At 47.7% G+C, this 14,002-nt stretch overlaps 1 protein-coding gene across 6 annotated transcripts in view; it reads right to left on the bottom strand.

Annotated features, from left to right (window-relative positions):
- Window positions 1-493: 493 nt before the first annotated feature.
- The window catches only part of LOC116957883 (protein tweety homolog 1-like), a 143,534-nt gene continuing 130,025 nt past the window's right edge, over window positions 494-14,002 (bottom strand). For all 6 annotated transcript variants that reach the window (XM_032980322.2, XM_076053422.1, XM_076053425.1 and 3 more), the window contains one exon: window positions 494-12,640. Coding sequence is in view for 3 of the 6 variants with exons in the window: in XM_076053422.1 (XP_075909537.1) it covers window positions 12,551-12,640 (90 nt within the window). In the remaining 3 variants the exon portion in view is untranslated. The remainder of the gene's footprint in view (window positions 12,641-14,002) is intronic.

Raw genomic sequence — 14,002 nt, 5'->3', positions numbered from 1 at the left:
GTCCTCAACGTGGGTGGAGGAATAAATGACTTTAGTTCGTGGGAACAGTCGCCGTGGTAGGGGTGAAAGAATAAGCGTATGCGCCTGAAAAATCACTCTCAGAAATCCACGTGGTTGATGGGATGTGTAATTTCTAGTTTTTACGTAGAAAGAAGGAGGCCTATGGGAAGAGGAGACGTATGGTCTCCTTGTTAATTTCATTGCAGAAATGTCACCAGAATGTACACTTCGGCTTACTGGTTATTGCGGTAATCAACATATTCCTGTATAAAATGTGAATATCATGGCGATAAATGTGCATTTCTGGCGTTGCAGCGGGATTACCGGTTTTCGCATAAATATAATTGAAGAGTGTCTGCTTTCCAGGCAATAAAACATATAAATAGACAGCTGAAACAGGTGGCTCATATCATCATCATTTTCTGTACAAGCGGTGCATTTTGTTCTTGTTTTGAATGATTGCGTTACCAATAAGACAAAGGCTGCCGGGTAGTTACAATATATCAATTCTTTATTTTTTTACTAACGGACATTTATATCACAAATTTGAGTTTGGGATGAGAATTGTTATTATTAAAAAAGAGAGATAAAGAATATGAACGCGTGAGACATTAAAACACAATATTATATCCCACACAATATCAAGCTTCGTAAAAAAACAGCTCCGAGCCGTTTAAACACACACACACATCTCCTCGTGTTCATATTATAACATTGTCGTTATTTGTATTACTATTATACCACGGAGAAGCGATGGGGGGGGGGGGGGGGATGAAAGCATCACAGCCGAGCGCAACATTGTAAAGCAACCCAAGACGGCAGAGCAACCGTAGACAAGCGGCACAGCACGTGCAGGCCGTGACAATCTACCAGACAGCGAGCTAGCGGCAGGACGGAGGTGCTGACGGCACGTGGATGGCGGTGTCAACCTGCAGACGACAACGACGACAACGCAGAGCTGCGCAGGTGAACACGCGTCCATGTGCGGCAGACAAGGAGTATACTGTCATTGCACGCCGAGCACGGTCGGCACCAAGTGAGGATATTTACAAAGACAAAGATCTCCCGTATAGCCTTAACAGACTGTAGGGGCAAGTGATGTTAGCGAGCACCTGTGAAGGCCGGAACGGTACACGAGGGGGTGGGTGGCCAGCACCACGCCCGACCGCCTTTGTCTCCCCAGTGGCGATGTTTACACACCGCACCAGGTACTCATTTGAGGCTGAGTCGACCTAGGGGAGGCCCAGGACCGGTTCAGATAATCGTCACTGGTGTTGGCCGTGAGCGGGAATCGAACCCGGATTGTCGGGTTCATAGCGCAGCGCTTATCGCTACACTACCGCTCCCCGCACACTCTCACGCGCTCGCTCTCTCAGGCGCGCTCCGATTCCGGCCGTGGGTTCGTGGCACCGGTCTGCTGGAAAGATTTCGCCGCGCGCCATGTCAATCGTCCGGTCATGGCGCAAGCTCGACAGCAGAAAAGGCTCGACTCTTATCCAAACTCGGAAAAATCACGCCGGGATCTCATGGGTACGTCAAGAATAATTGGGAGCGCAAAATGCCAGCTTCAAACACGGTAAACGTTGGTGGCCTCTAATGCACCGATATGCACGGGTTGTGTTCCAGTGTTGTGCAGGTGTGAAATTCAATGGGCAGCCTCAAAGTACAGACGACTTCAAACGCCCATAAAATAAATACATCGGATTATCCAGACGTCTGTAGTCCCAATCACGGAGCTCAGCGGTCGAGCGGGCGGCTCGCAATCGTAAACTTGCGAGCTCAAGCGTTGGTTGGTGGCTGACTCAGCCCATGATCCCTGCAGGGACGTCAAATGAGTTCCACTTCATGGCGAAGTTAACAGTGGTTGTCCTACGGGTAGACTTGGCACCGCCATAGGAATGTGTAATTTCCACCACTGGTATTTCACCCAAGTGCTTAATGGCAGTGTTAAACTCTGCATTTACCGTTTATGATACTACATTTACAAGTTTTCCCCAAAGACAAACGCGCTTATGAAGCTACTGCAAGGCGGACATTCTATGGCTCTGAACAATGCAAATCGCTGCACAATAATCACATCACAAAAAGCAAGTCAATACCCAATTGAATGTAAAGGGTCGTGTTGAAATATAAAATTAAATACTATTAAGCCTACCAACATAAAAAACATGAAAATATTGTTAGGAAATACGCAAACTAAGACCGGCAAAATGTCGGTAAATATTAAAAAAAGTTAATGTTTTAATGATCCATCTTTAACAAAGTGGCAGAATAAAACAATGTTGCAACCGTCTTTCAATATCACTGGCGTAGTCAGCATACACAAACCTGGTTATGTAAAACAAACTTTAAAAATTACGTTTAAATCATGAATCAATGATAACAGCGATTCATGAATCCTAGTCCATTCAGTCACGTGTCACGTGGAGTTCTGTTGCTTCGATAGCTGCTGCTGCTACATGCGGTGCACCAGCCATGCTAGTGAAGCAAATCCAACGCAAGTGTCGTGTCAACCATTTTCCCTGCACCTTCCACGGTCAAGCACAGCCAACACGACTCAACAGCCTCAAAGGGGCCCGTGGGAGCCGACACGAACTTGCGATGCTCGAATAATGCTCAGGCGCTCCTCAATTAAGCCGTAGCGTGCGATGCGTGAAATGTGCCGCCAAGTTGATCCCGTGGAATACAACTTGAAAATCGCGTCCAGATTGCGTTACGTTAAAAAAAGCTGCCGTGCGCCGTGGAAGCGACATCGCGTTGCCTGGGCGGGCCAAGGAGAGTTCCTCGGCCCGTGTCCAGTCTGCGTCTCGATTGAGGGTCACAGCGGGTCAAGGCGTGCGAGTGTGGACGGCCATCGGCATTTAGAACAGCGGCCACTTTTGAATTAGGTAACGATGTCATCGCTCGTGATCATTCGCATCGTGCTATGCGTCGCAGTATATGCAATTTTGCATCGAACAAAGATCCATATCTGACAGAGAGGGTCCTCGTCTATGAACATCGGGCGGTTCGCCAGCATTCGTTGAAGCAAAGCCTGAACTAATTGTCGAAAACCACTGCAGAGTTTGCTTGAACCAATGCTGCAACAAAAAAAATGCACTTCCAGAAGGACATTTTGGCTGATGGGATGTGTAAAAAAGAAAACTTTTTTTGGTGTTTTACGTGGAGGGACATACATGGGAAAGGATGCATATTGCCTGCCAATTTATTTAGTTAACTTTGAATCACTCTGTAGATCATTATTTACATCCCCCAAACTTGTGCTTGGTAAAACATTGTAAAATGCACTCCATTGTAACCGGACTGAGCTCGATTATAATTGACATCTGGGTTCTGTGCACGGTCCCACGTGGGCAACTTGCTGTCCCGCACGATGAACAAAATGCGCGTGAAATTCAAAAGGCCATTGACTGCAAACGCTTCGACAGCCAATGACGTGGCAGTGGACGGGAACACGCCGGTGGTCACGCGTCCCGTGTCACTGCAGGAAGCGACTTGCGAAGCGGGCGAACAATCACGGCCCACGCCGTGATTGTGCCATGAACATGCCGCACGCCGTTAACCTCACGTCCACAACACACCGCCTGTAAACAACGCATTGTTCAATACCGTCGCAAGCAACTGAAATGCAATTTTTTTTTTACATTTATATAAAGGTTAAATTAACCACTTATCATTATTTTGTTTTAGTTATCTGACGCTCTTCAGACCTGTCCCTGAATCTGTTATTATTGAGAGGATGCCTGCGCTGTGGAGTGGCGAGCGCCGCCTGAATTCCAGTGCAGGAATTGCCTTCAAACGTGCCTCAACCACACACACACAGTATTAAGTAATTATTTGGTCAAGATCAACAGATTTTCTCTTTAACATTTACTTTGCAAACCGAATACTGTCCGAACATGTCATCTTAAACCGTACAGTCGCAACCTCCCAACATGTGCATTATACTCTGCTGCATCGTAAATGCAGAATATAAGCAAATGTCAGTGCACCATATGACCGTGAAAAGAAAAGGCCACAACACAAGTGGAGGGAGAAAAAACCCACGAGAAACGTTAAAAGCCAGGACTCTCCATTATACACAGAAATGCGACTTATGGAAACAATCAGTCCATAAGGGCCACACACTGCCTTGGCGGAGGGTCGTTTAAATGTGTCTGAGTGTGCTATTTGTACTGGTCCACCACTGCCAATGCAGGGTCACCAAAACACAAACCATCCTGTCAACGCGAATTCACTTAGCTCCATTGACATACACACACCACCAGCACCAGCACCACCACACTAACCACCACCGCCAGCATCACCACACTCATCAATACCACCATACTCACCAGCAACATCAACAACCGCCATTCGCCACTAAGTGGCGGTGACGTCACCACGACGCTTGTGCCAGGCCATGTGCACGTTGAGCCCACGTGAAGTGTCGAACGCCCGCTGACAGGTCACGGGGCAGACCCAGGTGCCGCGCGTCGACTGACTGAGACGACTGGCCGATGCACCACCTGAGCCCCCTACTGCGCCAACTCGCTGCGTTTTAGCCACCCGGCGCTCTACTCATTATTGTGAGCATCGTTCCTCTGCCCTGCGTTGTTGCTGGAGGGCGACTGCCTCCAACTGCCCAGTAGCGTCCTTCACGAGCCTCCTCCACAGAAGCTGATCTTGACACCGCTGGTACCAGTCATCGGCAAGTCCACTCAGCTCCAAATTGCCTTGTACTCTCTATTCAGCCAAACAAAAGCTGTTTAGGCATGCGGTGACTGGGCATGCGGGCAACATGACGCTAGCCAACGCAGCCTTGCCTGCCGGAGGAGCTCACCAATGTCCAGATCTTTCAAGGACTGGTGAGCTCCTCACACAATCAAGCCTGGTTAAACCCAGGATGGATCGTAGGCAGGCCAGCCTAAATATTTCTAACTGGCGAAGAGGTTTATTTAGGGGGGGGGGTCCACATTTCACAAGCGTAGAGAAGGGAAGACATGACCGTGGCCGAGAAGACCCGAAGTTTTGTGTGGAGCTACAGACGAGGTAGCTTCCACACAGCATTACACAGCCAATGAAAAGGTAATGCCGCTCGACTGATTCGGAGTGAGACCTCTGCTGTTAAACCGGAGCCGGTCATGAGCACACTGCCCAGGTATTGGAAACTCTCCACTCTCTCCGCAGTTGCACCATCGTCAATTGGGAATTGTGGGGGTGGAGTGTCCGATGGTACAAAAAAATACCCAGGCAGGTGCTTCGTTTTGTTGGGGCTGATGGTAAGGCCCCACCTCTTAGTGGCAAGCTCCAGGTTCAGCAGCAGTGCCTCCAACTCCTCCTCTGAGTGAGCAGCAATCACCAGATCATCGGCATATATAACATGGTATGCGTAACATATATAACACCAGCACCACCACACTCACTACCACCATCACCACCACCAGCACATTCACCACCACCAACACACTCACCACCAGCACCACCACCACACTCACCAGCACCACCACCACGCTCACCACCAGCACCACCACACTCACCACGACCAAACTCACCGCCACCACCACCCGCAGCATGCGACCACACTCATGGCTTATTCGTCTTTAAGCGAGAAGATCTCTTCAACGAAATGGGACCACGATGGCAGTGGCAAAAGTGGCACGTTGCCCTTTCAAATGACGTTTTAATCTAGAGTACAAATATTAGATTTTTCAATTTTAAAATATACGTACCCTAGTTCTGGCGCTCTGCACACATTATCACTTGTGATGGTGAGAGGAGAGCAAATTACACAATGTCACAGGTTCTGCAAAGCTAAGCATAACATTGCAGATATCCTTATTTGCCAGTGTGAATTGCTAACCTAATGATTTAACACTTTCCAAGATTACCCCCAATACCATACTTGCAGTTAAACAATCATGCCTCTGCATGTACCATTTACCCTACGCAGGTAATCATCTAAATGTAGTCCTCGTTTTGTACAATGATTTCTCCACTCGGGTACATTTCTCTTCGGTTCCATTGCACAATCATGGGAATGCGGTTTTGCATGGCAACATCGCCTATGCAGAGACGACATTTACTAAACTGCAGCCCTAACACAGAGCACGGACGCGACGTCGTAACATGTGCAATTGTAAATCAACAAAATCTCTACAGGCACCTCAATGGCCTCGTCACTTTCACACGAGATGTGAGAATGACACCAAAGAAACAGGAAGAGCGGTAAATGCCTGGTGACCCTAACTAATGAGAGGTTATTTATCTGCAACAAAAAAAAACAAACCTCAGCACCATCATAAAGGGAAGAGCAAATAGGGACATTTCCATTCACATCGCTCGGCCTTGTAATCTGAGTGGTTAAGCCTTTGAGTTGGCGACCCACCGACTCAAAGTAGTTATAAAACTAGCATCATAGACAAAAACGGAACCGTGGAAATTATAAAATATTACAGTACAGTATTCCATTTCCATGAGACCTCGTGTCTCATCCCGACACCTGATGGCACCACCAATTAGAGAAACAGCACTGCGCTAATGTGCAGTGTAATAATGGGTCTGCATTAACCTGGGGGTGCGAGATGCCCTTTCTGGGGGTGCGAGGCATGGCCAGATTAATTTAGAAGGTAAATAATCGAGAAACACATGAGGCACGGGCACGTGAGTACAACGACTTTGTTTCATCGAAGCCCGTGAAGTTTTTTTAATGAACCAAAGGGGCGCAAGGCTGCAGCGTAGGTTAAGAAGAAGGGCTGAAATGTTGACGGCGTCAAATGACATAATTACTGGCTTCATTGTCGCCCAATGCCTTCCATGCGCCGCGACTCGACAGCAGCGCCGTGCCATTCAACACGACCACCGTGTAGGGGGCAGTGGGGGCGACCTTGATAATTTTAAACGGTCTTAGTATGGAGGTGTACGTCACAAGCCGTTTTCGCCATTTTTCACGAATGTCATATTTGTGAAGAAATAATTATTTGTCCTCAACGTATGCTCCATGTTGGATACTTTTAATTGGACATCGTGGAAACTTAATTTATACGCCATATATCCACCTCTAACGATGTGGGCACGGCCCTGCCACGAGATGTCACGGCAGGACGATGATCACGGTATCGGTTTCCCTTCGCTCGTGTAATTGTATTTGGCACTTTCCTTGTCTTATGTTGTGCTTTGCTATACGAATACAGACGGCTTACTGTATGCGGTTCACTCAAGAATTAGCGCGCTCCAGGTCTTCTAATCATCACGGTGTACAATACTTGTGATGCACATGCTGTCAGTACAAAGTTATTACTTAATCTCATTAATGTTGAAAACTACGACGTCATGTAACCACCATGCAGTTAATTACTCTCTAAAAACCATTCATAATTACGACTGTATTTCCAACTATATATTTTTTTACTATATAAATGGAATGTCAGGAGATTAATAATTTAAGAAAAATGTAAGAAACAATAATCTCTAAGCTACAATATTTTAAAAATGAACGACACGATAATGGTGGAGCCTGTATTGTACAATATATATTGTGGAATCCAAGAACACGCCCACCCTCATATGATGTTTATACAGCGTTCACTTTCACAACACATTTCTTATCAATGGACGTGAACGCTTGCATGGAAAAAAAAAATCTACATTATGCCAAAGTATGGTTTTCTGTGGGAGCACGAGTTAGCTCACAGAAGTGTAACGCAGACGATGCTGTGAAAGTTGACACACCTACCCTGCTCCCAGTAGCGTGCAACGTTGGGCCGACCGTTGGCACGAGGTTGAAACCCGCGTCCCAACGTAGACCCACTACGTTCAATGTTTATTGGGCCCATGCATTTGCACGAATGAGATACGAATGCAAAAACGACGTGAGTGCACACGCCGTGAGCATGCAGGCCATAGCACGGTTCACACGTGGCGACCAGACACAAGCGTTACACTGACACTCACATTTCACCTGGAATTGGATGCAACAGAAGCAGCATGCCATAATAGTTCTCGAGCAGTTAAGGGTACAATGAAACACACGTGAAGAAGTTACGCGGAAGAAAGCCAACATCAATACCACGTACGGATGATTGCTAGGACATGTGCAGCACGGGATACACTGCGGCTTTAAAACTTAGACGCCACCCATTTAAAACCGCACGTTTGGAGCGGGGTGGCGGGGGGGGGGCATTAACGAATTACAATTTGTGACAATGCCCCGAGCGCTCGCACACGAGTCCAACAGCGAGAGAAGAACGCCTGTGGCTCAGCGCATTCGGAGATGTGGCACGAGTTCATGGAGTCAGCGAATGCACTCCGGTGTGTCGAGCCAATGAAAGCCAAAGAGGGATGGGCCAGGTGCAGTAGCACAAGATCTCGCTCTTTGCTACGCTACTCACAATGATGATCCCCCGCCCCACTGCGATTTAGGAAATCGTCACGATGATTTGGGGGGGGGGGGGAGGGGGGCATGATTCAACGTCGGAATGAGACGATGACGATTGTTGTTCCGCGTGATGAATGAAGCGGCCTCACAGTGGTCGCAGGGGCTGATCGTGTGGATCGTGTTCAACGCGCACCACGCGTGCACGTTTGGGCACGATCGAATCTTGCGCGCGTGCGAGTGCATCGATGTACGACGATTGCACCGTGAACTTTAGAATCAATTCGAATCGACTACTCTGCGCATCGTTACAACAGTACAAGCTACGACCGCAGCGACAAAGGCCCGGCCATTGCTGTGTCTTGTGTGCGCTAACCCATGAGGGCATGGGCGGAGAAGTACCACGTGGGCTTTTGTTGAATGTCTCCGTGACCACCCTCGTCCTATATCAGAACTCGGGAAGAGGCTGTTTACGTGCAGTGGCCTGTGGTGTAGTAACGACATTATCAGCTCAGGGGGTGCGGAAATTGGTCAGGTGGGGGCCCCAATATTTCATTTGTCTCGAACGGTCGCACTCAGAGGCTCTAATTATACACCTCGGCTCCTCTTATCCTAATCACAGCATCGTTACGCTCACGGTCTCGAATACATAACGCTGTAGGGGCGCTCCCATCTTCGCAAAATAAGCTGTTAAGGGGGCCCCAACTCTAAGCTTTGGCCACACACGCTCGTGAACGCAACTGGCAGTGACCCCTGACGTCACCGCAGGGCCGGGCCACTCGGCCCGCACAGGAAACCAGCGGTGCGGCCCGCAACACGATAATTTTTAGTTTCTCACAGCTGATTAATGAACAACAACAACAAAACAGCCCCCGCAGCGGTTGCGTTTGTGACATTTAAAATGACTCGCGTTAATAGTTTTGCCGTCAACACGCAAAGATTACCAAAGCCGCTCATTGTCATTATGAAAGTTAGTTTGAAACACTGAGAGAGATGTTCTCACGTCTCCACGCGATTCTTGACAGCTGCTATGCTTCGCCTTTTTTTTTCTTCACAGACATTAACTGGACCTTATGGCAGGACCCCCGGGGTCCCGTAAGCCCCCGGATCTCGCGGAAACTGCGTTGCGAGATCATTTTATGTCTGCTGAAGGCGAACGACACGGCGATCTATTCCTCTCGACGAGCTCTACACGATGCGCTTATACAAGTTTCAAAGTTTTGTTTATGACTACGGCAATTTATGTGCGCGGCGGGACGGAGTCGCCAATACATGAATTAATTCATTACGATTTTGACTTCCGTTTATTCGGAACCCCCGGGGTCCCGCCATACGGTTCAACTGACAATTTAGAATACGAACGGACAATGCGTTGTCAATAACATTCTATCCTGGTGCACCGAGGCTTGCGTTCTAGCAGAGCGGCAGCATCGCTCGCGGCAGGGATGTAATTTACGAAGGGCTGAAAATGACGGAATAACACAACACATCTCAAAGTGCGCATGATTGTACATCATCCACATCCCACTGCTCTCTACAATTTTACGTAGCTTTCACTTTGATTTGCGGAAACGCATCGGCAACTTTCACTGGGGATGTTAGGTGAGGGATGTTACGTAAAATGCAAATAGCCTTTACAGAACGTATTATTTTGTTGTCATGACTATGACTGGCAGGTTTTTGTGTATTATAGTGTGTAAGAAAAACATCACGAACAATAAATTCGGGAAAATATTATTTACACTGCTGAGTCGTGGACAAAATGGAAAGCTATCAACTGGCATCATGTTGTGGCCAGCAAATCGAATGCTCCTAGTCGGGTATCACTCTCAGTACGTAGAGAGAGTGATGTTTACTCTACGCATTCTCTACTCATCGTCGTCATCATCAGGTAGTCGTGTTGCTGGGATCAAGGCTCCTTCCCTTTCGTTTCATAGATGCAACAAATAATATTTACTCGCTACTACTATTATTAATAATAATGACTTCACACAGGGCAGCTAACTCGAGCTACATCGTGTTCGTTAACAAACACAAACTGCGGCGAGGGTAAAATACGTAATACACCTGATGCGCAGATTAGAGAGTTGTTGTTTCTTTAGAAAACGTTACAGTCACTTTGTTAACAGGGGTAGTAGGTACTTTGAAGCAACATTCTAAAGAGAATATGTGGTCCCTGGCATTGATCACACTGTGTAACGTGACCTCAACATGAACATCAAACCGCTGCAAGCCTGCGATGTTGACGCGCCTTTAAAAATCAATGTCGAGCCATTCTACATACAGTATACGGGTAAAAATCTAAACAAAAACACTTTCATTTTGTTCATGCAGAGGGCGAGATATGGGAAGTAGGGCGCACTGCACGCATACTTGTTTCGTGAACTGAACGTGCGCGAGATGAATTCAGGCGGGCTAGCTGCACGGTGGGTGGAGGGGGGGGGAGGAGTCTTGTGGCAATGCGCTTCACTTATTTACATCAAAACTGATCCACAGATCTTCAGGCCCACAACGTGCAAGAGAAGTGGACCGACGCAGTATTAATGCGCTGCTCAATATAATTCGGCGAGCCTGATTTGCGGAGCGGCTTGTGTGTGTAAATAAATTACTTTCCCATTCATAATAGAGGTTTATTGGGTTAGATCGTGTAAACATTTACGCGATCTAACCCAAAAAAAATCTCCATTTACGTGATCTAACCCAAAAAAAACTCTTACTATGGATGATATTGGTCGCGAAAGCCTACGTGTTAAACCAACTTTCTCGTTCGCACCGCCACCACTGCCTCCGAATGGGCTGCGATGCGCCGGAAGGCCGCGCGTCGCAGCATCTGCCCTCGCTTCAGACAGCGCGCAGACAACGAGACTGATGAGGGGGGAATTCCCTGGATCTCCATCGTACGGGTCTCGTCGCAAGGATTGCTCACGAGTTCGGGTCACGTGCTTCTTCGGCTGGCCATCAGGCAAAGAGGGCGGGCCACCGCATCGCGGCGCTTTCGGGTGCGCTTCTGCGGCCGTCTGGAACGCTCTTCCTTTCGATATTGGGAAGCCACTGGAGCTATGCACCTTTAAATCATCATCATCGAGATTGAAAACGAATTTCTTTAGAACTGCTTCTTGTGTTTAGTTTGCTGTCCTTCCCGCACACCTCTGCTTAGCACGGTTGGCTATATAAGTCGCGAAAGAAGTTCAAACTACATCTATATACGAGGGCACCAAAACGAACGCCACCATCGCTGCTGACAACAGCTACATGGCCTGTGCCAGGTGGTTCACGCTTCGTGCGCACTGTGTCCAATGCGTGGCCGACCAGTGGCTCCCTCACAAAATCAGCACCCCGGTGGACGAGACGTTTCATGCAGCAGACTTCAGTTGGAGAAGTTAAACTCATGGCACAAGAACCGTACCTTGTACTGCCATCCTGTTACTTGCTGAAGATAAGTTGACCATCGTGCATCAAGGTGAGACATCTCAACAAGGGGAGAGCTACAACCGCAGTGGTAAGATGTCACTGTGTCTGTATCTCGAACAATAAACACGGCACATATATGGCGTCGCTTAAATGTGCCAGCAATTCAAAATGCCTTACATCACATTTCAATCATTCGAAGGGCACCCCCAGTGGCAACTGTCTCAGCGTCAGCCTTATTCTCGCATTAGTCTGCCAGTAGGGGGTAACCATTGCTATATTTAATCTCAATTGCGTAAATGAATCACCTCGGGCTCAAAGTATGCAACACTACTGACAATAAAGAATGGTGCCGAGCCATAAGCTCTGTCCCACAAGCATTGAGTTGATTTCCCACGCCACATCCTAACCCTGATAATAAAACAAACACACGGCATGTGCCCATACAGCTACACGCTACAGCTGCAGCCCTTACAAAGCCACATTGAATTATCCGTGCGGTATTCCACTTTCAGAGAACAAAATATAACATCGGTGAACTGATGGTCGGAAAAAAAAAAGCGAGACCTAGTTTAGATAGATGACCTGTAGAGACATGTGCAACAATGGCCCGTACAGCGATAACAACAACAACAACAACAGCAAAACAGAAATGTACACGGGTGAGAGATGTCACATGGGCTCACAGGCCGTGGCCACGATCTGCGAGCGGCGTGCGGGTGGAAGGGCGGGCGTCGTTGCCCGGTAACGTCCCTCCTCCGCTCCGCGTCTCCCGCGCCACGCCGCGTCTCAGCTTCTCCTTTCCGTGGCGTCGCCCGCTCGTCCCGGGTCGTGCGCGCTGGTCGTGGACAGGGAGGAGACCCTCATACCCGGCGAATACTGCAGGGGGGGGGGGGGGGGGGGCGAGAGACGGACGTCGTGGAATCCAGTTACTGGAAGAAGCACAGCGGTGGTGCCACGGTGGTGGAGGCGGTTGGACACGCTGTAGTTGGCTCTTCGTGACAGATATTATCCATAGCAAAGGGGGTTTTTTTTGGGGGGGGTCAGATCGCGTAAATATCGCAGCCAATTAGTAAGATTCGTCACGTAAAACAAAACGTGCCAATTACTTCAAGCGCCGCGTCTTGCGGTTTCCAGCACGTTCTCCGATTAACGCCGATGATCGGGATTGAAATCGGCAATCGTTGCTTTTCCAGAGACGAGTACGATTTTTTTTAAATATTAGACTGCTGCAGATTTATATTAACGCTCCCACGCACCTCTCATGAGCACAGATGGCTACGTACGGTGCGAAAGAAGCTCAATAGACATAAAACGTTCGATCTGGGACTACAGGTATAAATAGAAGAGCAAGGCAGGATTCCTTCAATTAATCTTTGTTTTTTTTAAGAATGAGTAGCAACACTTAGGTATGAATTCACTTTTTTTAATTACTTTATTCTTATAGTCATGAAACGATAAAAAAATAAAGATTCAAGTCGATTTGTGATCCTTCACCATCCAAGCACCCTCAGGGACGGCGATGTGTCGTGAGTGGAGCACACACAAAATGGAAACGCGAATGTTGACAAGCGACAACAAATGGGCCAACACCTACACTGAATGTCTCCAGACGGCAACTACAGATGACACGGCAAAGGAAAATAAACAAACACAAAGTACATCTACTACAGAGCATAGGAAGAGTAAATGTTTAGAGACCTTTTGAAGTTTTGGACGTTCAAAGAACAACTTTCCTCCGTCACTGCATACATGAGCCTCCTCCTCTGAGAGAGGCATCGTGTGAAGTGGAGATCTATTCAACTTGGCGAACCTGCCTACGACGGAAGCCCTCACGAGCTTGAGTCTCGGCAAATTATTAAAATACAGGACTCTGCCATACTTGGTGAAAAGTGCAAACAGCGTTCGTAAAAGCCAAAGGTCAAATTGATTGGAAATAAAGAGGACAGATTATCAACGTTACAGAGTGCACAAAGCTTGTGCAGAACGCTTGACAATGATATATGGGTCGATGCAACGCAGTCTTCCTCGCGTTTAATTGACAGTCAAAATTGCAGGAAATCTCTTCAAGGCAATGCTTTGCACTTTCTCTTTGTTGTCAATGTTTCAATGACTCCTGTGTTATGAGACTACAAGCTACACTGTGATCACTTCAATGTAAATGTATGTGTATATCATTACGTTTCATTTGAGGCAGTTTAACCGCCGTGACTGGAAGAGCGAATCCTTTGAGAGCACGAA

This window comes from Petromyzon marinus, chromosome 3, assembly GCF_048934315.1.
Source record: "Petromyzon marinus isolate PM22_M1 ecotype Great Lakes invasive population chromosome 3, UKy_Petmar_22M1.pri1.0, whole genome shotgun sequence".
In the NCBI taxonomy this organism is placed as follows: domain Eukaryota; kingdom Metazoa; phylum Chordata; class Hyperoartia; order Petromyzontiformes; family Petromyzontidae; genus Petromyzon; species Petromyzon marinus.
The sequence above is the reverse complement of the archived record's forward strand: the minus strand, read 5'-3'. Positions and strand labels throughout refer to the sequence as shown.